We start from the raw sequence: 20,433 nt of genomic DNA on the forward strand, positions 1-20,433 counted from the left end.
GCATAAAATACTGCTGGATACACGAGGCGGTGAAGAGATGAACCGCCCAGTTCCTGGTTTGAGAACTATCGTTGTTTGGCTTTAAAAGATCCCAGTGCTGTTAAGGTGGATCATAGCCATTATCACTGAGACCCATCGAAGGGTGCTTTTGGTGATACGAAAGTGCTCTGACTGGGCTCCTTAGTCGCCTGCGTCGCAATCCTGGCGCAACCATATTCTCGTTGGCAAGAAGGTGCAAGGGGCAGATAAGGAGGGCCGTTCGCTTGACTCGCCTATACATATAATCAACGATTCTCCCAGTCAAGCAAGTGTTGTCGACCACCGTTCAGTCGTACGCGAGCTCCGAAGATACCAAGTTGTACTAGAGTACAGCAAGTTTGGATGATCCGTATCCCGAAGGCTGTCCCAGGTCCATGCCATCGGTATTGACATGGATTGTCATTGGACTATGCCCCGAGGAGCTTTCATTGTGAAACCATGATCTTACTTTGTTCACCAAAAACGCTGTTACACATGTGACAAACTGTGAATCCTCTTTGTCGAGCTGATGATCACTACCAACGTTGGGGTAGGACAGCCTCACTATCAACGTCAAACGGTTCGTAGTCATAGGGCGCCACCTTCCATGGCAGGCACATAGTCTCAAGCCATCCACGGAGTCTGCACAAGTCCCGACAACCGGGTGCCTGAGCGTGAGATGGTGGGAAGGATTTCATCCAACGCAAAAAAGGACCCATTGGTTGGTTCTGACGGGGTAAGGCGAGAATGAGACCCTCCACCAGAGGCTGCACCTGTACGGAGCATAGTTGACTGCAATCATGTCTAATAACATGCCGCAAACCATCCTCTCCACTTCGAGTGGAACCTGTCTCGTCGACCGAAGCATGGGGCCATGGATGGGAAATGGTTGCTAATGAGGCATTCAAGGGCCCCCGAACTAGTGATTTCCATTTTACCCATGGATAGCTACTTTGGTATCCAAGGTCTTGGTGAGAGTGTCAAGAATTTGTGAATCTAAAGTTCACAATCTTTTGAGCTCCATGTCTACCTCCCATCAATAGCCAAAGGAGCCAGCCTCTAACCTATACCAGGCGTTGATGCTTTGCCTGTTTCTCCCAGCGTCATCTTGCCATATTCCATAGGATACTGCGGTTGTAAAATAGCCCCTGGTGATATGTTCGCCGTTATTCTTTCGTACTGGGGCCAATATGAGTTGAACGGCAGAGCTCTGGGGTGTCAAGATCGGCATTGGACCTTCAGGAAGCAGTCCTTTGCCGGCCCGTGTCTCGGCTCTCTGCTAGATCATCTCCGCATTCTTCGAGAAGCCCTATTGCGCCTTTGAATGGTACGCAAAGCCGCTAGATGCAAAAGCCACCATAGTCATGTTACGTCTTTGCACTCTGCATCCTAGCACCAGGGTGGCTCTTATACGTTAGGCTAGGGTCGCGCTTTGGGTACCACATGTCTTCCTTAGGAATTGTTTAAATCCTTTTTGGAAAAGGCAGCTCTGTTCGTCCTGGCTATTGTCGTTCGAGCAAGCTTGCATCGTACTTATAGTATTAAGAGGCATTTCGAGTCCGAAAATTCGACCATCAAGAAAATGGATGCAGAGTAAGACTACCAAAGTTTCTTGATATGGAAGTTTCGCTAAGCCCCCATGCAAAGGGATGGAACCGTGCCCTTGGACGAGACGTTCACCGAGACAATCGAACACTATGGGCGCTCTTATCAACATTACTCCCTCACGAATGGTACATATTTTGCACCCATCGATGAGGTAAGTTAATGATTCCTATCCAGGATCGAAGTGGTTGACAGAAAGTAACAAAAGTCACTGACTAGGACGAAATCTCGCGCCTCGAGGTGATGCACGGAGTCCTCAGCAGGCTCTTTGATGGGAGGCTCATATTCCCTCCTATCAGGTCGCCACGACGAATACTCGATTGCGGTTGCGGTCCAGGAGATTGGGCCATCGAAGTCGCCACACAATATCCTGACGCCGAAGTGAGTTTCCCCTGGGCCATTGGCAAGTCTTCCCTTCAAGGGGCAATGTTTATAGGCAATCCGAGTCAGGCGAAATGCGATACACCATGCTCCATCGTGGGGCTTGAGGCATCTCAATTTTGTATGCTCTTCTGGTCCCATCCCGGAGTCTTGAGGTGATAGTTTTGGGTGTCACCATCGTCAACCGGGCCAGCCTGACTCAACTCTTAAACTACCAAAGATAAAGATCTGGGATGAGATATTTTGTGGCTAAGTCTTTTGCGCAGGTCCTTGGCATCGATGTCAGCCCGCACATGATTCCAGAAAACCCTCCCGATAATATGGAGCTCCAAGTTGACGACCTTAACGGGAGGCAAGTAGTCGTAAGCAAGTCTTATGATCGATGCTAACCTGGGTCCGGAATAGATTTACATTTCGGTCCAACCACTTTGACGTTGTCCACAGCCAAATGGTCGCCGGTGGGATCCATGCGAATCGATGGCGAAGTTATATTCGAGATATTTTCCGTGTATTGAAGCCAGGCGGTTGGTGTCAGATGGTTGAGATATACTTCAACGCCCAGTCCGACAATGGTACGCTAGGTAGAGGTGATTCCCCTAGTCTCCTGAACACGGAAAGTCCTGCATCCTAACGATTGTGCTGACTAGATCACGCCTTATCGCAATGGTCCAGACAATACTTGGAAAGCCAGCAGCCGTACAAAGATCCGCGGGCACCACTTCAACTAGCCAGCTGGATGAGAAGTGCAGGGTTTACGGAAGTTGAGTCGAGACTTTTGACGTTACCAATGTGCGGCTGGTCGAGTGGTAGGTTGTTTTGACGCCAGATCGTATGTGTTGAGGCTGATGGTAGCGTAGTCCTCCGAGATTATGACATAGGCCGATCTAATACCGATAACGTGAGCCAGCTATTGTATTCGCTAGCATTGTACCCGTTCACACAGTTCCTTGGGTATGTGGGTCGTAATATATCGGGGTACTGTTTTGCTGAGCCTTGTATAGGATGTCTTTCAGTGATTTTCAACTCCTGATAGCTCAAGCGAGGAGCGAAGCCAGCAACCCAGCGTTCAAGGTACGTCTTCTTGGTTCTTGACTCAGAAAGGGGGCGGATCTTGATTTGAATTGATTGTTAACGATTTGTAGGCCTACTTCCCCGTGTAAGTTTCTCTAGGCCTTCCCATGGTCTTCCGATATTCTGACAGATCATGGCAGTTATGTTTGTATTGGCAGAAAGCCACGACGGTAACAGCCATGAAGTCCCAATTTGTGTCATTGAGGTATTCCTTGGTCAATTGCGAGAGAAGATGCGGCGGAGGGTGTATGATGCAAAGTTCCACGGGATCCCAAAGTAGTATTGGTTTCGTTTGAGCGCCCACGATGGGATTGAAGGATGGTAGTGAATGGTATGTGCAAAGGGGAGATGGTGCAAGATGCCATTACTCGGCCTTGTAGTTGAAACAAGGTTTTGTTGGCTGGACAGGGAAGCGGCAGTGGCGCGCCATCAAGTGGATAATAGAGGAAGGTTGGAGGAAAGTCCTGAGATTCGTTGCCGAACATGGCAAGCATGGCCTGGCTTTGACTGGGTAGGAAGGGAGTGACAATGGATAGAAAGAGAAGTGATGTGCAGATGCTCGGACTTAAGGAAAGAAAGGAAAGAACGAAAGAGAGAAAGAAAGAGAACTGCTACCAACACCCATGAAGTGGCTGCTCGTCCCTTGTTATGATTTCCAGGGAATGATTCGTAATGACTGGTGGATGGACTCTCGGTACCGACAGTTTGGGCCCGATGTGTAAGAGAGTTATTACCAGCGGCCGCAACAGGTCCGAGACCTTAGAATATCACGATGAGCATGACTTAGGGAGAAGACTAAGGAGAGACGGTGTGTGCAAGAGACATATTGGTGACATCTCAGAAGTCATACTACTCGATGACAAGATTGATACTATAATCTAGTCCAGTATCTATAAAACCACCATTCCACTTCTACACAACCCTGGTTCATTGTCTCGGGGCCCAACTACCCATGAGTTCATCTCCTCATCTCCACCAACGACGCGACCCGAGAATGAGATCTCGTTCCAGTTTCAGGGAAGAGACGGTTAGCAATGGAACCATAACCCTTACCTTACCGTCCGTCACCTGAGTTTCGACCGCCTCTCGACTCAAAGCCAGCTGAAATGTTTCGAAACAGAATAGTCGATCTGCATCTACAGACGGATACAACACACAACGTTCGAGCCGCCTCCTGGTCTGTTCCTTGGCCGGTGAAGCTAGTGCGCTCCTACAGTACCTAGTGGAATGCAATATCAACGGGATCATCCCCGATCCTTGCTAAGGCGTAGGCGAGCGGGTGCACCAATGATCAGGTGATTTAGCGTTACCGAGACTATGTTGGACGACGTCGATTGAGAAGAGAGAGAACAATATCATGGTGTTGATACTGGGGGTATTCGTCACTAAAATGATATCATGACTGGTCCTTTTTGTTTGAGACAATGCACCTCCCATCTCAAAGTGGAGGTCTATGATGAGTGGCCAGCTACCAGCTCTCCTGTCGATCAATTTGAGAAATCAACAAACTTCGTCAGAAGCAATCTTGCCATGAAACTTGCCGAGATGGCTCTCAACTGTCATCCATCATAACATCTCCGACAGCCTGGTCGTGCAGCCCCCAGATTCGTACGCGAAGGTTGGCAGTCTGGGGACCCTGGTAGCCTAGGCTGTTGTTCCTTTACTGGACCTCCACTAAGAATTGCTGGAGCTCGTCACACCGCCAATCAAAGTTGCCAATTGCATGCTTGGGAAATTTTGACCTGTCGTTCGATATCAGCTTAAGCTTTACGGTAGCAACACCAAACCTCGAGCCGCGATCGTCATATCGAGTCACCAAACAGTCTCTACACCGAAAATACCGATCCAGCTACTATTCCATCAAAATGTCGGCGAAACAATCGATGCAACTATTCCGGGCTCTGCGTATGTCGCAGCCTACTCTCCGCCAGCCCATCAACCGAGTCTCTGTCTGCCGATTCTACTCAACATCTACCGAAGATGCGCCCCCTCCCCTGCTGTCCAAGCTCAAGGCCGATCTCAAGACCGCCATGCGTGCCAAGGATACCCCTCGTCTGACCGTTCTCCGAGCTATCATGTCCGCCAACCTCAACGCTTCCAAGACCTCTACTCCCATCAAGACAGATGTCCAGCTTGTTGCTTTGATCCGCAAGATCCAAAAGAGCTCTCAAGATGCTGCCGCTGAGGCCAAGGCTGCCAACCGTAAGGATCTTGTTCAGAAGGAAGAGGATCAGATCAAGGTGCTGGACGAGTACCTTGCCAACAGCGGAGTCGAGAGCTTGACCGAGGCTCAGCTCAAGGCTATGGTGCAGGATGCTGTTGAGGCTTCAAAGGCTGCTGGCACCCAAGCCAAGTCTATCATGGGCGATGTCATGAAGAGATTGTCTGGTGCTCTCGAGGGCAAGGACGTCGACAGAAAGGAGTTGGCCAAGATGGTCAAGGAGCTCACTGGCTAAAGTATTGGATGTATATATAAATGCATGGTGTAAAGTATGTATACTATAGTGTGGGCTGGCATTACGATTGTCATGAAATCAATGAAATATCTACCTCTTGCGCGCGAATATTGAGCTTCAGCCTCCTCGAATTGGTCAAGCGACCCCACCCCCAGCAAACAATAGGAATAGCCTGGTGTAAGTGACTCACGACACCTCCTATATCTTCCCTCACCTTTGCACCTTTCTTTTTCTTCACGTTGTATTTTTATAATATCTCTTCATCATTAATATTTACCTCAATTGCAATGACTACCCGTCAAAACATCAGCTCTGGCTCTGCCTTTGAAGAGCTCATCGGATACTCCAGAGCTGTCGTGACCGGCGATTGGGTTTTTGTCAGCGGCACGACTGGGTGAGCAATTCTACACTATATTGAGATTTTGAAAATAGCTAAATATCACAGGTATGATTATAAGACTGGAGAGATATCGTCAGATGTTGCCGAGCAGGCCGACCAAACCATGACCAACATCGCTGCTGCATTGAAAGATGCCGGTGCTTCGGTTTCCGATGTCGTTCGTGTCCACTATATCCTCCCTGACCGCGATGATTTCCCAAAGACCTGGCCAGTGTTGAAGAAATGGTTTGGCGATGTTCGTCCTGCTGCAACCATGGTCCAGTCCTCGTTGATGAAGGAGGAGATGAAGATTGAGATTGAAGTTACTGCCAGAACTGGCTGTGGGAATAAGAAGGATTAGATGCTTTACTCAGGTGCTTTTGGGGACCCCATGGTCAGGAATAGATAGCCCCGGGTCATGTTTCATATAGCAACCATAGATTTTGTATATCCAACCCAGTCTAATGAAACAACGGAGCAACCAAGCTTCCAGCAGCGAATGCAGTGCTCATAGTGACAAGACTTGATGTCGACATCAACGATAAACCACTGACGCCATGTCCTGAAGGGCATCCTCCAGCCAATCTCGAGCCCACAATCATCAAAAATCCACCAACTCCAGCAAGCAAAGGCTCTGTCTCAACGACATGGCCCTTGACGAATGACGGGAATAACTTTGCAAGAACCCAAGCACCACTTGTCATGCCCACAGCGAATAAGGTGTTCTGTCGACTTTTTGGCCAAGGGGCGTCTCGTGTGAGCCACCAGAAATGGTTTCCGACTTCTTCATATGATCCCGATATGCCGATCATAGAGCGGCGGACAAGAATCGAGAAGAGCTGTGAGAGACCGATGAAGAGACCACCGCCAGCTGAGAAAAGTGACCAATCGGAGCCAGTAGTGTGGGCAACAGAAGCACCAATGATAGATAAGCAGATAGATTCGAAGAGAGCAACTGTTGCATCGTTGGAAAGTCCGAGGTTCTCGTCGAGAGTTACAGTCTCAGGCTGCACACCCGCCTTCTCCCTTTGAGTCTTCGCTGCTTGCGCGACATAACCAGTATAGGCTAGACCTCCAATAATAGCTCCTCCAAGAGCATAGAAGCCAGTCCTCAGACCAGCTCCGACTTGTGCGAACAAAGTACCTGGACAGGATCCTGAGAGAGCCATGCCAGCTCCAAGGAGGAATCCGCCTATGACGTTACCATCATACTGTCCAAAGAGCCCAATCGGTGATGAACTTCTGGGTTTGAGCTTAACGTAGCCGTATCTTTCGGCGATTTTATATATGATACTTCCAACATATTAGCTTTTCCCCATGTTCTTGTAGGGGGTTACTGCTCACGCGCTGCTTGCAACCGCACCAAGAGAAGTTTGCAGCATATGCCAATCCTGGAATTTGAACTGATTGATAATTGTTGAGGGCAAATAGACGCCCGCGGCTATCGTAGAGGCGCCATAGACGGCGCCCGAGAACAGTGCGGCCATATGAAAAGTTGCGCGGCGTTTAGCTGATGGTTCAGACAACGTTGATGTCGATGTTCGTTGGTTTGATATATGGGATGCCGGTTTTCGGAGCGTGATAAGCAGCTATAGAGTAAGGTTGCGTAGTGCGTTCAGCAATGCAACATTTCAAGCCAACAAGCTTCAAATTATCTTCTTATATTACATAATTCTTCGAATCTATGTCCAGCTTATACTTCAACATGCTTATTATGATTTCTTTAGTTACCATGTCAATTGAGGAATTCTGTCCACACGAGATTTCGACGTTAGCGTCAGTGTTAGTGAAGTTGATGCAATACCAAGTCAGATAGTCTTATATAAGGTATTGAATGGCTAAAGACAAGAAGATTACTATTGTCCATAGACCCCAGCACATCTCCTAGGATCATGTATATACATATATATATGAATGATTGTTGCAGAGCTTGGCAGAATATATTCAGTTCAGAGCATATTTCGCTTACACAACTTCAAGGTATAGGGTACACTGCCAACATCGCTCAAGTATGTTCATATGCAAACAAACAATTACTATATATTTCTTACAAATGAGTCGAATTTACTTTCTCAAATTTTTTATCTGTCATATATAATAAGGCAGATTGTCATGTTATTGGTATTTTGACTGTGTGTGAACCCCTTTTTGTGTAGGCCTTATCTTCATATCTTGACCTCAATTTGTGAATCAACGTCACTAAGAATCATGGATCGTTGATAAAAAGATACTCGGTAGATCTTCTTAAACCCCAGAAAAGAAATATTAGCCACATTTAACATTATAAATCAAGTCCTTGATATTGATTTCAAAGCTCTTGCATCATTGAGATCGGTTGTTTATAGTTGCTACTTTAGGTGCATCTGAAAGCCGAGGTCTACGATGCGGGGCCAATGGGTATGAGATCTCCATGTCGTTCTAACTTGCAAGCTCCAACAAGTCTTCACTCAATAGCCGAGATCGAAACTTTTTTGAACCGTTATTACCGAAGGTTCTCTATATCTCTCAGAAACACTCGACCAACAACAATTGGTGACACCACAGCCGCAATCATGCCTCGAGCTCTCACCCTACAGCAGATCGAAGGCGCAAAGCCTGGAAAGGTCTATTATCCGTTAGAATAACTTTCTTCGTATACAAAGAGCCAATGACTAACGATATGTATAGACTTCAAGTCAAACAAATTCCAAAGCCAACACCAGGTCCAAATGAGGTTCTTGTCAACCTCTCCGCGGCGGCACTCAATCATCGTGACCTCTTTATGCGCCGTCATCTCTACCCAGCTATTTCCTTCACCAACCCAATTTTAGCAGATGGCTACGGCACTGTGGTCGCCCTAGGAAGCAATGTCACCCGTAAGAACCTCCTCAACAAGTCAGTCATTCTCACTCCCATGCGCGGCTGGGAATCAGACCCTGCTGCACCAGAAGATAGCCGCAAGTTTGCAGTCACCGGCGGTTCCAAACTCACTGAAGTCGGTACCGCCCAGGACTATATTGTAGTATCAGAGGAAGAAGTTGAGCCTGCGCCTGAACACCTCACACCCGCTGAGGGAGCGGCTCTACCTCTTGTTGGTGTCACAGGTTGGCGTGCTCTTGTTACGAAGAGCAATGCCGCTTTCTCTGGCTCAAACATTCTTATCACAGGCATTGGCGGCGGTGTTGCACTCCAGGTCCTTCAGTTCGGTGTAGCAATGGGCTGCAATGTCTTCGTCACATCCGGCGATGAAGCCAAGATTACAAAGGCCAAAGAGATGGGCGCAAAAGGTGGAGTTGTTTACAAGAACGAAGCCTGGGACAAGGAGCTTCGAGCACAGCTACCAGCCGATAGGCCATATCTCGATGCTGTAATCGATGGCGCAGGCGGTGAAATCGTGGGCAAGACTGTACGCTTACTCAAGGCTGGCGGTGTAATTGTGCAGTACGGCATGACGGTGTCCCCCAAGATGGATTGGCTGATGGCCGCGAATCTGCAGAACATCGAGCTTAAGGGATCAACAATGGGTTCCCGCAAGGAGTTCCGGGATATGGTTGCCTTTGTTAACGAGAAAAAGATTCGACCTGTCATCAGTAGAACAATCAAGGGGTTGGATAACCTTCAAGGAATTGATGATCTATTCAAAGACATGGATCAGGGGAAGCAGTTTGGTAAGCTGGTAATCGAGTGGGATTCAGGAAGTGAGTCACCCTCAAAACTCTAGATATTATAATCAACAAGGCAGATACTAAGACTCTTCACGAAAGTAGAAATAGAAATTGAAAGCACATTTTTCTTAGCTATTAATCCTTAAATAGAGACAACGAACGCCGAGATTTTTCAGGGTATCATACACCTCGAGAGCTTGTACATGAGATTCAAACAACTCACACCAGTTACCCATCCACGTAATATGATGCTCTCTCTGTTTACTCTTCCGACTTCTTGCGCTTCTTCTTGGGACGACCCTCTTCCGGTGGAACAAACTCGGCCTCTCGCTCCTTCGCCTTCTCCTCCTTTCGCTTGTTCTGCTTCTCCTTGCGCTCCTCCTGCACAGCACGCTTCTTGTCGCCCTTGCCCAAGAAGTACTCGCCAGTCTCGATCTGCTTGTCGACCTTGCTCTTTTCGGGAGCGGGAGGGAATGGTGTGTATGTCTTCTTGGTCTTGTCGGTGACCTTGTGGGGAACACGTCGGTGGCTGAGAGTCCTCTTTTTGAAGTTGGGTAGGAAGCGATCCCAGCTCTCGTTGGCAAGTTCGGGATCCTTTGCAAGCTCCCTTTTAATCATAAGCTCCTGCAAATGTGTTAGCTGGCTAAGTTATTCTTATGGCGAGCAGTTCCTCACTTTTATGTGGTAGATTGGGTGTATATTTTGCATGCAGTCCTCCACAACTCGTCGCATCTCCTTCAGTCCCTTGTAGGGTCCCATAGCGGATACCGTGTTTCCATGAACCAGGATGTATGTTTCAGTGAGTAGCTCGAGGGCCTTGAGAGTTGAACCGTTGGGTCCGAGTATTCTTTGTCTTCTCTTGACGAAGACCTCTTTGGGACCGACCAAGTTGCGTATCTTAATCACATCGCAAGCGATACCATCCTCGAGGATCTTGATAGCTTGAGGTGCGGGTACGGAGCGAGCCAGGAGCTTGATGAGGTCGCGGGCGTTGAGAATGGCGGCGGGATCATACGTCTTTCTCGTAGTTTTTACCGTCATAGAGCCTTCAACCAAATCGAGCGTGCAAGCGATTCCGTGCTTTTCGAGGGCTCGGGTAACCAGAGGCCATGCCTCCTTCAGATAAACTTCGCGGTATTTCGGAAATAAAGTAGCAAAGCTGCTCTCTTCGAGGAATGTGCCGCCAACATTATCCTTGGGAGTAAAAGCATCGACCTTCCAATGGTCTGTCCCTGGTAAGTCCCATGGTTTCTCTTTCTTGTGAGTCGAAGGCATCGTGTTGTGGTTGTGTTGAGTCTCTCCTGACGAGAACCTAAAGGTTGAGGGTTGCCTCGAGATTTTTTTCGATGGAAAGGTGAAGTCTGGGCTGGTGGGGCGACCTGATTATGGGGATATCATGACCCACACTGCGGGCCAATCAGAACGCTAAAGGCATTGGCTCTCGAATTTCTTCAGTTCGCAAAACACTATCAACGTTTAACGTCGCAACGAGACATCACCAATTCCAACACAACCGCAGTCATGTCAAAGGGCCGAGGCGCCGTTGATCAGATCGTGAAGCTGATCGTGGGAGCTGGACAGGCTAGTCCTAGTCCTCCTGTTGGTCCTGCTCTCGGTTCCAAGGGTGTGAAGTCTATGGACTTTTGTAAGGTCAGTATCAAATGAGCTCAGACGTCAATTGTATGCTAACTTGCGCTCAGGAATTCAACGCCCGAACTGCCCATATTATCACTGGAACACCAGTGCCTTGTCGAGTTACTGTCCGTCCCGATCGATCATTTACCTTTGACGTCCGAACACCGCACACCTCATGGCTTCTCCTCAACGCCGTTGAAGCTCCCATGGGAAAGAAGGGCAAGCGAAAGGGTGCCAGCAAGCCCGGACACGAGACTGTCGGCACTCTGTCCCTGAAACACATTTACGAGATTGCAAAGATCAAGCAGACTGAGCTCCGACTTTCTGGTCTATCGCTAGAGGGACTTTGCAGGTCGGTCATTTACCAAGCGAAGACGATGGGAATTGAAGTAGTAGCTTAAGGGAATGTTTACGAAAGAAAATGAAAAGACCACAGAATGTGGTGTATACGAAGATCTCCAACCAGATATTATAGTTGTACAACAGTTTATGGACAGGGAGTTGGGCTTCTGACTAGAGGAAGAATTGTACGATGCATCTATTCAGCGTTCAAAAGGCGAAATACTGATTAGTTCGCCTAACATTACCTACATTCTTCCCCTTTACATGACATGTGATAGGCTCATTCGGTTCTTCGATGGCCCTCACGAGCTCCACCTTCAAGCAATTCTTCCACTCACTGGTTATTCTTTCACAATTGCGTGTTTCGGGCAGGCCGATCTTATGTCAGGCTTATTCCGATGCCATTGATGTGAGAAGATGGACATGAACGTGGTTTAGCACTTGATGGCCGAGTGAGTGATTGCAGACGGTAGTTGTCCGAGGTCATCAGGTAACACATGTGAAGTTGATCTGGTCTTTAACAACTCGCAACACGTCAGGACCTCACGTGCCTCTATAAGTACGTGGGTAGGTATCCAGGAAATACCCTCGATCCACCATACGCGTGGCTTGCATGAAGTCTCGTATCCTGTTGAAACTAATGAAGTCATGTGGAATACATATGACTGTATCCCATGTACGATGCATCTCAGATCATGATTATATGTACGTCAAACCATCATTGAAACAATTGGTCCATATGCTGTGTCATCGATGCTTGGCAATATGTTTATATACCACGCTCTGTGTTCAATTACACTAAGTAACTACCTAGTGGATGGCTCAGTAGATGATAAAAATAATTAGACAAGTTTAGGATATTAGGATAATAACATCATAAACTTAGTAGGCTCTTTGACTTACTCTTTCTGGCACCCTAATTAAGAGTCCCAAGTTCTCGGACACCCTGAGGATTGGGTAACTATGTCCTAGTGATGAGACATGAAAAATGAAACGACTTAATAAGGTCCTGAAGCAATAAAGCTTCGGGATCTCGGGGCACAACGAAAGATCTACGGACTTGATAGATTTTCTGGGACCAGTTCCTGACTGTAACGGGTGATCACAGAAAGAGTCTGAAGATCGAGATAGCCTTATGGTCCCATCTGTTGAGTTAACCTTTATGGAAAGGTTCGAGTTCCATTGCCACTGAAACCACTCTAGCAAAACCGGAAATACGCAGACTTGACACCAATACGTGTAAGGCCAGGCTGCTTGCGTATGGTTCTAAATAAGAATTGAACTTGACACGGGACTTGTTGCTCACATTGGAATAGCCCAAGGAACAGAAAACCTTTTCGCTATTCGAATTAGTGGGGTTGATTATTTTGATTATACTTGACTGGTTGTTGACGAAGGGATAAAAAGATTCTTGCAACTTGGAGGCTTGGGGGCGACCGAAACTTGGCCGGGAGCTCCGCCGTGACTGGGCTGGACTTGGACTCGGCTTTGCGTTACGTATTAAAACTTGAAGGGATAAAAAATTCTCGTGTTCCATGTTTCTAGAAGCAGGTGATACTTGACATTGTCGCACATTATGTCTCACACGTTTTCTGGGTTGAGGCTCTCTGACACATGGGTCACTTACACAAAGGCCGCGGCACCATAACGGAGTTTACACTTGTAGGAGCCAAGTAACGTTAGATATCACCCATGCTGATGTTTCTCGTGTTAATCGTATTACTTCAAGACACCGCTATATCAATCAAGCTTGTTCATATACTTATGGATACGTCGACTAGGGAACGAAGCTGAGCGAGAGCCTAAATCGGGTCAGATCGTTGAGTTTGACAGGGGGTCATGTTCACGGATCTTGAACTGTTTGAGTGAAGTGAACTTCAACACCGGAAAACTAACCGTCTTCCCGATCCTGCATTGTTAGTGCACATACGGATATGGATGGCTGTTGGTGGCACCCTCAGTGTAAGATGAGTTGAGTCATAGTGACAAGAAGGTTTCCAACCCAACGAGGAAATTGTTTTGCAACCCAATGCAATGCAATTGTAATTGTCCGCGGGCACTGGACTGCTTCCATTATTCATACTCATGTGTTGAATTTTTCTCTTGACAAGGAGCCCTGTCTAGTGATGCGCCAGGGCCATGAGATCAGGGAGACCTTCGTAAGTCGAGGTACATGATACTCAGTGCTTACTATACCACTTCAGTCAAGCTATCAGCAACAAAGATAAGTTAAAAGCTGACGATAGGGGGTATTTCTGTTGGGAAAAGTGACCAGATGAACACGGCGTACACGTTGACTCACAATCAACACGGACTCATCTTCAACTTAAATATTCGCATATGTCCGAACAAGCCTCAACTCTTGAATCCATCGTACTGTACCTGAGGGAATCACCAGCTGCCAGGAAACAGTTTTTAGCGCACGTCTAGCGTGTTTCTAGCACCCGCATTGCCGTAGAAGGACCTCCTAAACGCTAACTATTGCCCGTAGCCCAGCCCGGCCCAGCACAAGGGAAGAGAACCACTCGGACTGACCCCCAAAAGGTGGGAGAGAAGGAAACAAAGTGGGCCCCCCACTAAGTACATAGCGAGGTAGTAGTGCGGGCCATGGCTGTCCTCTTTTATCATCGTCGTCGCAACTCTTAGTCTGCTCAGTTTCGCTTCTTCTTACCACCCCCCTCATATTACTATCGTGGTTGCTTTTTGGTTACTTGGTCTATATCCCACCAAAGCATCCATTTATAATCCGATGAGTTCTTCAAATCCTCCCCAGGAGCTTCCTCGCTCCCAGGGCGTCTCTGGTAAGTCTATCATCCGGTTCTGCCGAGCCTATTCTGCCCCACCTTGATCGTCTACTCTGCGCACTGAAGCACTGCGAAACGATGGTTGTGGTACAATCGCTAACAGCAGACATATTAGAAGCTTCGGAGCCTGTTCAGAAATCTCAAGAGTCAATTGAGGACAAGGACGATGCATCTGAAGATACCTCCGGCGTTCGCTTCTCATCCGCTGTCCAGGAGATATCACCTACCCAACCCGCCGCCGTTGACCCGTCATCGTCGAACCCAGAGCATGAAGAGCACGACCAGTCAAGTCCTTTCACCGAAGTTACTGCCGACCAGCTTAAAGCGTTCACGAAGTCTCTCCACGGCCGACCGTTACAAGAATTGCGCTTGAACAACTGCCAATTTGAAGCTTTCTCGCTCCCGCCTTCACGAGTATGACCCCCCTTTCTGTGCTATTCACGCTTCGCTAGTTTTTGGAGAGTGTTCTCGGCCAAATTCTACTCTAATTACTATCTGTAATTCGATTGTGGCATTTGAGCTTTGTGACGTTATGTCACAGCGTTGCTAACTGAAGGTTCTGTGACTAACGCTAACTGATGTCATCGTAGGTCCCATCGCATGAGGATGAATCCGGACAGTCTACCAGATTGCCCACACCCACCTCTGCCACCTTCCAATCCCCGCATACCAGCCCTCAAGTCTCTACGTTGGCTTCCCCTCCCCTTACTCCCGCGGGATCCGGTCAGGCTAGTTCGGATAAGAAGGCTAGGGAAGGGTCCAAGACGAATGAACCCCCGGTTATCACCCCACAGCCATCGTCATCCCATGAAAAGGCTTCACCAGCTCCCGATAGAAGACCTTCAGCTCCTCGAGCTGCTTCGGATCATGCAGTCCGCAGGGCTTCTTCGGCTGAAGAGCAACATCAGTCCCATCGTCGAGGCATGTTTGGAGTAGGACCTGGTTCTGTGCCTGCTTCTCGAGAATCTAGTCCGTCCCGAAGCTCAGCATCAAATTTCTACTCTAAGCCGTTTACGCCCGGCGGCGATATCAACGATCCCTACGCCAAAGGACGACGACCTGCACCAGCAGCACATGCAACGAAGCACTCGATCGACCCTAGGTTCATTTTCTCGCGCAAGAAGAAGCATGGCTCTCCCCATGGGTCCAAGTCAAATCTGAACGAGAAGCGCGGATCGTCAATCTTTGGTAGCGCAAGGAACAGTAGTGAGGAGCTTGCACCGAATGATAGCATCTCGACAGGCAACCTTCACCCTGGACACGGCTCAATGGCAGATTTAAAACGATTTTTCCGCAAGGGCGGACATCACAACAAGAAGCGAGAGTCGTCTCCAGCACCATCGATCAAGCTCGGTACAAAGGCTGCTGCATCTAAATCGACCCAGCAATTGCCATTTGGAGATGACCACGGGTTGTCTTCCAAGTACGGCAAGCTCGGCAAATTTCTGGGCTCCGGCGCGGGTGGCTCGGTCAGACTGATGAAGCGCAAGGACGATGGTACCGTATTTGCAGTCAAGGAGTTCCGCGCGAGACACACATACGAAACCGAAAAAGAGTACAACAAGAAAGTAACAGCCGAATTTTGCGTTGGATCGACTCTTCACCACGGCAACATCATCGAAACGTTGGACATTCTTCAAGAAAAGGGGCGTTGGTATGAAGTGATGGAATATGCGCCATTTGATCTCTTTGCAATCGTCATGACCGGTCGGATGTCCCGGGAAGAGATAACTTGCTGCTTCCTGCAAATCCTCAATGGTGTGACTTATCTGCATAGCGTGGGCCTCGCCCACCGCGATCTGAAGTTGGATAATGTGGTGGTGAGCTCCAAGGGCATTATGAAGATCATCGATTTTGGCAGTGCCCATGTCTTCAAATATCCATTTGAGACTGACACTGTACCTGCAAAGGGTACGCTACTTTGCTAATTGGTTGTACGAACACTGGCTAACTCGTTTCAGGTATTGTCGGCTCTGACCCTTATCTCGCACCCGAGGTTTACGACTCCAAAGAGTACGACGCCGTAGCTGTGGATATCTGGTCTTTGGCTATCATTTTCTGCTGCATGACTCTTAGGCGTTTCCCATGGAAGGTCCCACGAATGACAGATAACTCCTTCAAGTTGTTCGCGGCGGATCCGACTCCAGGCCATGACCCCAGGAAGCTAATTGTGCCCTCCAAGTCAACGAATGATTTGACCACCACACCAGCACGGGACTTTTTGGCCGAGGATGAGACGAAAAAACATACTCATCATGAGCAAAAAGAAGAGACAACCTCAAAAGAGGCCAGCTCGACGACCGACTCGAAGGACTCTAAGACACAGGCTAGTGGTGAGAAGAAAGAAGTCATCCGTGGTCCATGGCGTATTTTGCGTCTGCTACCTAGAGAAAGCAGACACATCATTAGCAGAATGCTTGATCTCAACCCCAAGACCCGTGCCCGAATGGATGAGATTCTCCAGGAACCATGGGTTGCGGATACAGTCATTTGCCAACAATTTGACCACGGTGAGGTTGTTCCAGCCGACAATCACACTCATATCCTGGAACCTCCAGCCAACTCACAACAACCGGATAAAAAGTGATCATCGGACGATTGGCTACGACTGCAACACAATATTGAGTATCCCTGAAGGAAGGCCGGCATTTGGCGTTTTGAGAGCAATGAAAGACATAAATTGGGGGCTTGTTTGAAATGTATTTGCTTATGAGCTGCATTGATGAATGACGAACAGATAGATGGAGGATCAGCAATTGTCGAGAGTTCCTTGGTAACAGTGTTTGATAGTCACAGTCACAGAATATGGATACGGGACTGTCAAAGCTCTTCAGCGATTAAGAGAGAAAGACAGCGTTGAATTATAAAAAATAATATTGTGTATAGATCACATGAATAATAATGATGAGCTTCGTGGTGTAAGTCGTTCGGCATGATATACCGCTTTCGGACGACAATCGGACGTGTAGTGCCGATTCTCGGAACCGGGGAAATCAAGAGCCGAGGGGAAGCTTGGGGGAAAAAATTGCTGACCTTCTTCTGGAAGCTGTTGGAAGAGACGAGATCCACCGCCGATTTGAACTCCGTTGAACACCGAAGCCGAACTCTTCTTCTTGTTTACTTCTCCAATTACGAATCTACGACTCTCTTGATCATATACCCAATCACATCTTTACTTAATCACAATGGTATGTTCACGATTGCTACTGTAGCAAATTGCAGAAGCAGCCCCGCCAATGCTTCAGTCTCAACTATCTAGCTTCTTATCCTCGGCAATTGGGAACCATGAGGAGGCTTAGATGGGAAGGATTGAAGCATTCAGGCGCATGGGGACTATGAAGTACAAGAAAGAACAGACAGGACTAACATCAAACGCTACAGGCCACCTCCATCAAGTCCATCCGAGCTCTCGCTCCCCTCCTTGACCGTGTCCTCGTCCAGCGCGTCAAGGCCGAGACCAAGACCGCCAGCGGCATCTTCCTGCCCGAGTCCAGCGTTGAGAAACTCAACGAGGCCAAGGTCCTCGCCGTCGGCCCCGGTGCCCTCGACAAGAAGGGTAACCGACTACCCATGGGCGTTGCCGTTGGTGACCGTGTTCTGATCCCTCAATTCGGCGGTTCTCCCGTCAAGGCCGGCGAGGAGGAGTTCCAGCTCTTCCGCGACAGCGAGTAAGTAGCCAAGCAGCGCCTGGCCTTAGCCAGGGGTTTTGTTCCGATAAGTAATTATACTGACTTCTATGACTAGGATCCTGGCCAAGATCAACGAATAAGATACCCATATATCAAAAATAGCCTGCTTGTATCATACTGTACCATATCGAGAGCGGCGGACGTAAGAGATGGAGCTCTGCTGAGGTCGCTTTGGAGGGGAAGAGGGAGGAGATGATTGTTAATGTAGGCGCAAAAACGACAGACAAATTATGCAAGGATTCAAGACGTATGTTTGTATAAGTGTGTATGAGGAGTTTAAAAGTGTTGGTCGCGCAGGACAGAATCAAATCTCCACTCTTACCCTTTCAATTGTATGATTTGTGATTAATCGCCAATCTTACCTATGTGATGGTGTTGTCGTGGAGGCTTCGGAAGGTGAAGCAGCAAGATGTCGCATATTTAGGACGGCAGAGGATCAATTGGTTATGAGTTGATCTGGTGAATGGGCCGGTATTTGGGCTACCGAAGCGCCGAAGAGCGAAGGCCGAAGGAGGTTATTCTTGTAATTACGACCTGTATTAGCCCGATGTTTTGTTTCCCGTTGAAACACACTCGGCTGCAGAAGGCCGATATAGAAGCTGAGTTATCACCTGGGAATAGAGAAAACATGCAGCTTGGCCAGACTGTATGTAGATGCGTATGAAATGTACCATGCAGTTTGGTGATGCCAAGTCGGAATATATGAATAGCAGGGGTATAAAACAAGCTTCATAAATGATCAACATATGATGGGATGACAGCGGAACAGATTCCTCATTTTTCCAAGTGTGTAGGCTGTGTTTTCTGAGTTTCGAACAGAACAGGGTGATGAAAGGGTGATGAAAGGGTGATGGGATGAGATGAGGGAGGTTTGGAAACCCCTGGTATTAAACATGTGGAGGAGAGGATCGACATGATCCTTGTCCCCCAGACTTGAATCGTGCAGCTTCAAAAACGAAGCTGAGAGTTAAAGGAGTTGGTTTTGCTTTTCTCGATCTGGAAGAAGAAGGCTGTACAGTGAAATGCATTACATATATACTGCAAATGCAGTTTTATTATCTAAAGCGATCTCATGATTTAAACTACACCGATTAACTCACTAGGTTTCCCCAAGCGATATGCGGCTGAAGCTTACCCCTGAGGGTTGTGAATTCACGAAGGATGAAAACCTAGAATTGAATGAGCACGCCCATAGCTGATAGACAATCTCGAATAAGGGATCAAAAGGATGAGAGGGGTTGGATTCAAGAGTCGCACCATGAGCAACAGACTGTCACTGCAGTGAATGTCATGAGTTTTGATGATCATGGATAACCCCTGCATTTGTTTCTCTGAGCCAACTTGGGAATTGCTTTTTGTTTCCCGCCAGCGTTTACAGAGTTTTGAGTTGAAACTATACCATTTAATGTATAATGATGGACTAGCAGAATATTTATGATTAAGGTTAATAGGAACTATGAGCATATGATTAACATTAAAGAATAAAAAGGATAGTAATAAAAGGTAAGAACTGTAGAAAGCAGTGCCCGTGCCCTTCTGACTTGCACTTGTTGGTAGGTTACATCCACAACGGAAACGCCCGTTGATCTGGGCGCTTCCTAGACGCAGGTACCAAAACTTAGCTTAAACCTCCACCCAATCCAATTCAACTTCTACCATTCAATCTTACTTACACGCATCAAAGCACCCGCAGACCTAGGCCCAGGCCCTTCTCACTACGTTTCACCTTGAATATCTTGGCACTCGGTGATTGACTCCAAATGATGCGCCACAGGGATCATGACCATGGCCTTGCCCTCTATGTTTGGTGGTCCGTTTGATTATACCTGGAAACATGCAGAGAGCCTAAACATGGGTATCCAGCATCATCCGTCCCTAGCTATCACACTGTGGAAATGGAAAGGGTCAAGCTAGGAGAAACGCCACCGTTTGAGATGCTGGCGCTGTTTGTCGCCTGTGCACCGAATAACTGGTAAGTTGGGCATTTTTGGTGTAACTCATCAAGCTTGGCCATCACCATAATCCTTGTATAGACCAGGTCTGGAGGATCTGATCTGCAGGCTGACCCGAGCTGAGGTTGAGATGCCTACCATGTCCATCCCTGATCGTGAGCTGAGGAGTTGTAGTATATATGAGGCATGACCGCAAGTTCGTGATGCTTCTTCTTTCCTCTCTTCACCTTCATTCTTCTTCTTCTTCACGGTGTTTCCGAGTTGTACTGCAACCCTTTTTCTTCTTTTCACTTATTCATTTCTTCATTGATTGAACGACATTCCTTACTGCTTCTTGAAGCATATACACTCCCTTTTCACGACATCAATCAACGACTTCAACCCTAGCGGTATTATAGCAGAACTGGTCTTCTGCTCCCCTTCTTTTGTGTTTATCGAAACGATTTCTTTTTGAACT

The 20,433-nt window shown here is 47.8% G+C and overlaps 9 protein-coding genes across 9 annotated transcripts; 7 read left to right on the top strand and 2 right to left on the bottom strand.

Annotated features, from left to right (window-relative positions):
- Nucleotides 1-1,657: 1,657 nt before the first annotated feature.
- BKA55DRAFT_594690 (S-adenosyl-L-methionine-dependent methyltransferase) lies at nt 1,658-3,355 on the top strand (the record flags this gene model as incomplete). The annotated part of the gene is made up of 8 exons (XM_046195701.1): nt 1,658-1,777; nt 1,843-2,004; nt 2,271-2,356; nt 2,410-2,603; nt 2,652-2,810; nt 2,862-2,955; nt 3,006-3,075; nt 3,206-3,355. 8 exons carry the CDS (start codon nt 1,658-1,660, stop codon nt 3,353-3,355), a joined length of 1,035 nt encoding a protein of 344 aa, XP_046048619.1.
- A 1,276-nt stretch (nt 3,356-4,631) lies between these two features.
- Nucleotides 4,632-5,782, top strand: BKA55DRAFT_387280 (uncharacterized protein). Its single transcript, XM_046185992.1, has one exon. The coding sequence runs from the start codon at nt 4,941-4,943 to the stop codon at nt 5,529-5,531; it is 591 nt and encodes a 196-aa protein (XP_046048620.1). The 5' UTR covers nt 4,632-4,940; the 3' UTR covers nt 5,532-5,782.
- On the top strand, nt 5,676-6,321 carry BKA55DRAFT_387090 (Endoribonuclease L-PSP/chorismate mutase-like protein). Its single transcript, XM_046185991.1, has 2 exons — nt 5,676-5,925; nt 5,977-6,321. The coding sequence occupies exons 1-2, from the start codon at nt 5,819-5,821 to the stop codon at nt 6,269-6,271; spliced, it is 402 nt and encodes a 133-aa protein (XP_046048621.1). The 5' UTR covers nt 5,676-5,818; the 3' UTR covers nt 6,272-6,321.
- A 50-nt stretch (nt 6,322-6,371) lies between these two features.
- BKA55DRAFT_690941 (uncharacterized protein) lies at nt 6,372-7,397 on the bottom strand (the record flags this gene model as incomplete). Its single annotated transcript, XM_046199586.1, has 2 exons — nt 6,372-7,203; nt 7,255-7,397. 2 exons carry the CDS (start codon nt 7,395-7,397, stop codon nt 6,372-6,374), a joined length of 975 nt encoding a protein of 324 aa, XP_046048622.1.
- Nucleotides 7,398-8,462: 1,065 nt separating this feature from the next.
- BKA55DRAFT_513482 (uncharacterized protein) lies at nt 8,463-9,610 on the top strand (the record flags this gene model as incomplete). The annotated part of the gene is made up of 2 exons (XM_046187896.1): nt 8,463-8,524; nt 8,578-9,610. 2 exons carry the CDS (start codon nt 8,463-8,465, stop codon nt 9,608-9,610), a joined length of 1,095 nt encoding a protein of 364 aa, XP_046048623.1.
- A 70-nt stretch (nt 9,611-9,680) lies between these two features.
- On the bottom strand, nt 9,681-11,033 carry BKA55DRAFT_570123 (uncharacterized protein). Its single transcript, XM_046192978.1, has 2 exons — nt 10,230-11,033; nt 9,681-10,178 (listed from the first exon to the last, which is right to left on the bottom strand). The coding sequence occupies exons 1-2, from the start codon at nt 10,827-10,829 to the stop codon at nt 9,816-9,818; spliced, it is 963 nt and encodes a 320-aa protein (XP_046048624.1). The 5' UTR covers nt 10,830-11,033; the 3' UTR covers nt 9,681-9,815.
- A 42-nt stretch (nt 11,034-11,075) lies between these two features.
- On the top strand, nt 11,076-11,590 carry BKA55DRAFT_690944 (ribosomal protein L11, N-terminal domain-containing protein; the record flags this gene model as incomplete). Its single annotated transcript, XM_046199587.1, has 2 exons — nt 11,076-11,204; nt 11,255-11,590. 2 exons carry the CDS (start codon nt 11,076-11,078, stop codon nt 11,588-11,590), a joined length of 465 nt encoding a protein of 154 aa, XP_046048625.1.
- Nucleotides 11,591-14,156: 2,566 nt separating this feature from the next.
- On the top strand, nt 14,157-17,287 carry BKA55DRAFT_570127 (kinase-like domain-containing protein). Its single transcript, XM_046192979.1, has 4 exons — nt 14,157-14,332; nt 14,451-14,749; nt 14,926-16,246; nt 16,297-17,287. Exons 1-4 carry the CDS (start codon nt 14,281-14,283, stop codon nt 16,920-16,922), a joined length of 2,298 nt encoding a protein of 765 aa, XP_046048626.1. The 5' UTR covers nt 14,157-14,280; the 3' UTR covers nt 16,923-17,287.
- A 233-nt stretch (nt 17,288-17,520) lies between these two features.
- On the top strand, nt 17,521-18,104 carry BKA55DRAFT_540253 (chaperonin 10-like protein; the record flags this gene model as incomplete). Its single annotated transcript, XM_046190238.1, has 3 exons — nt 17,521-17,523; nt 17,717-18,003; nt 18,080-18,104. The coding sequence occupies 3 exons, from the start codon at nt 17,521-17,523 to the stop codon at nt 18,102-18,104; spliced, it is 315 nt and encodes a 104-aa protein (XP_046048627.1).
- Nucleotides 18,105-20,433: the final 2,329 nt, after the last annotated feature.

The sequence above is a fragment of the Fusarium redolens genome (assembly GCF_020744475.1).
Source record: "Fusarium redolens strain MPI-CAGE-AT-0023 chromosome Unknown BKA55scaffold_9, whole genome shotgun sequence".
In the NCBI taxonomy this organism is placed as follows: domain Eukaryota; kingdom Fungi; phylum Ascomycota; class Sordariomycetes; order Hypocreales; family Nectriaceae; genus Fusarium; species Fusarium redolens.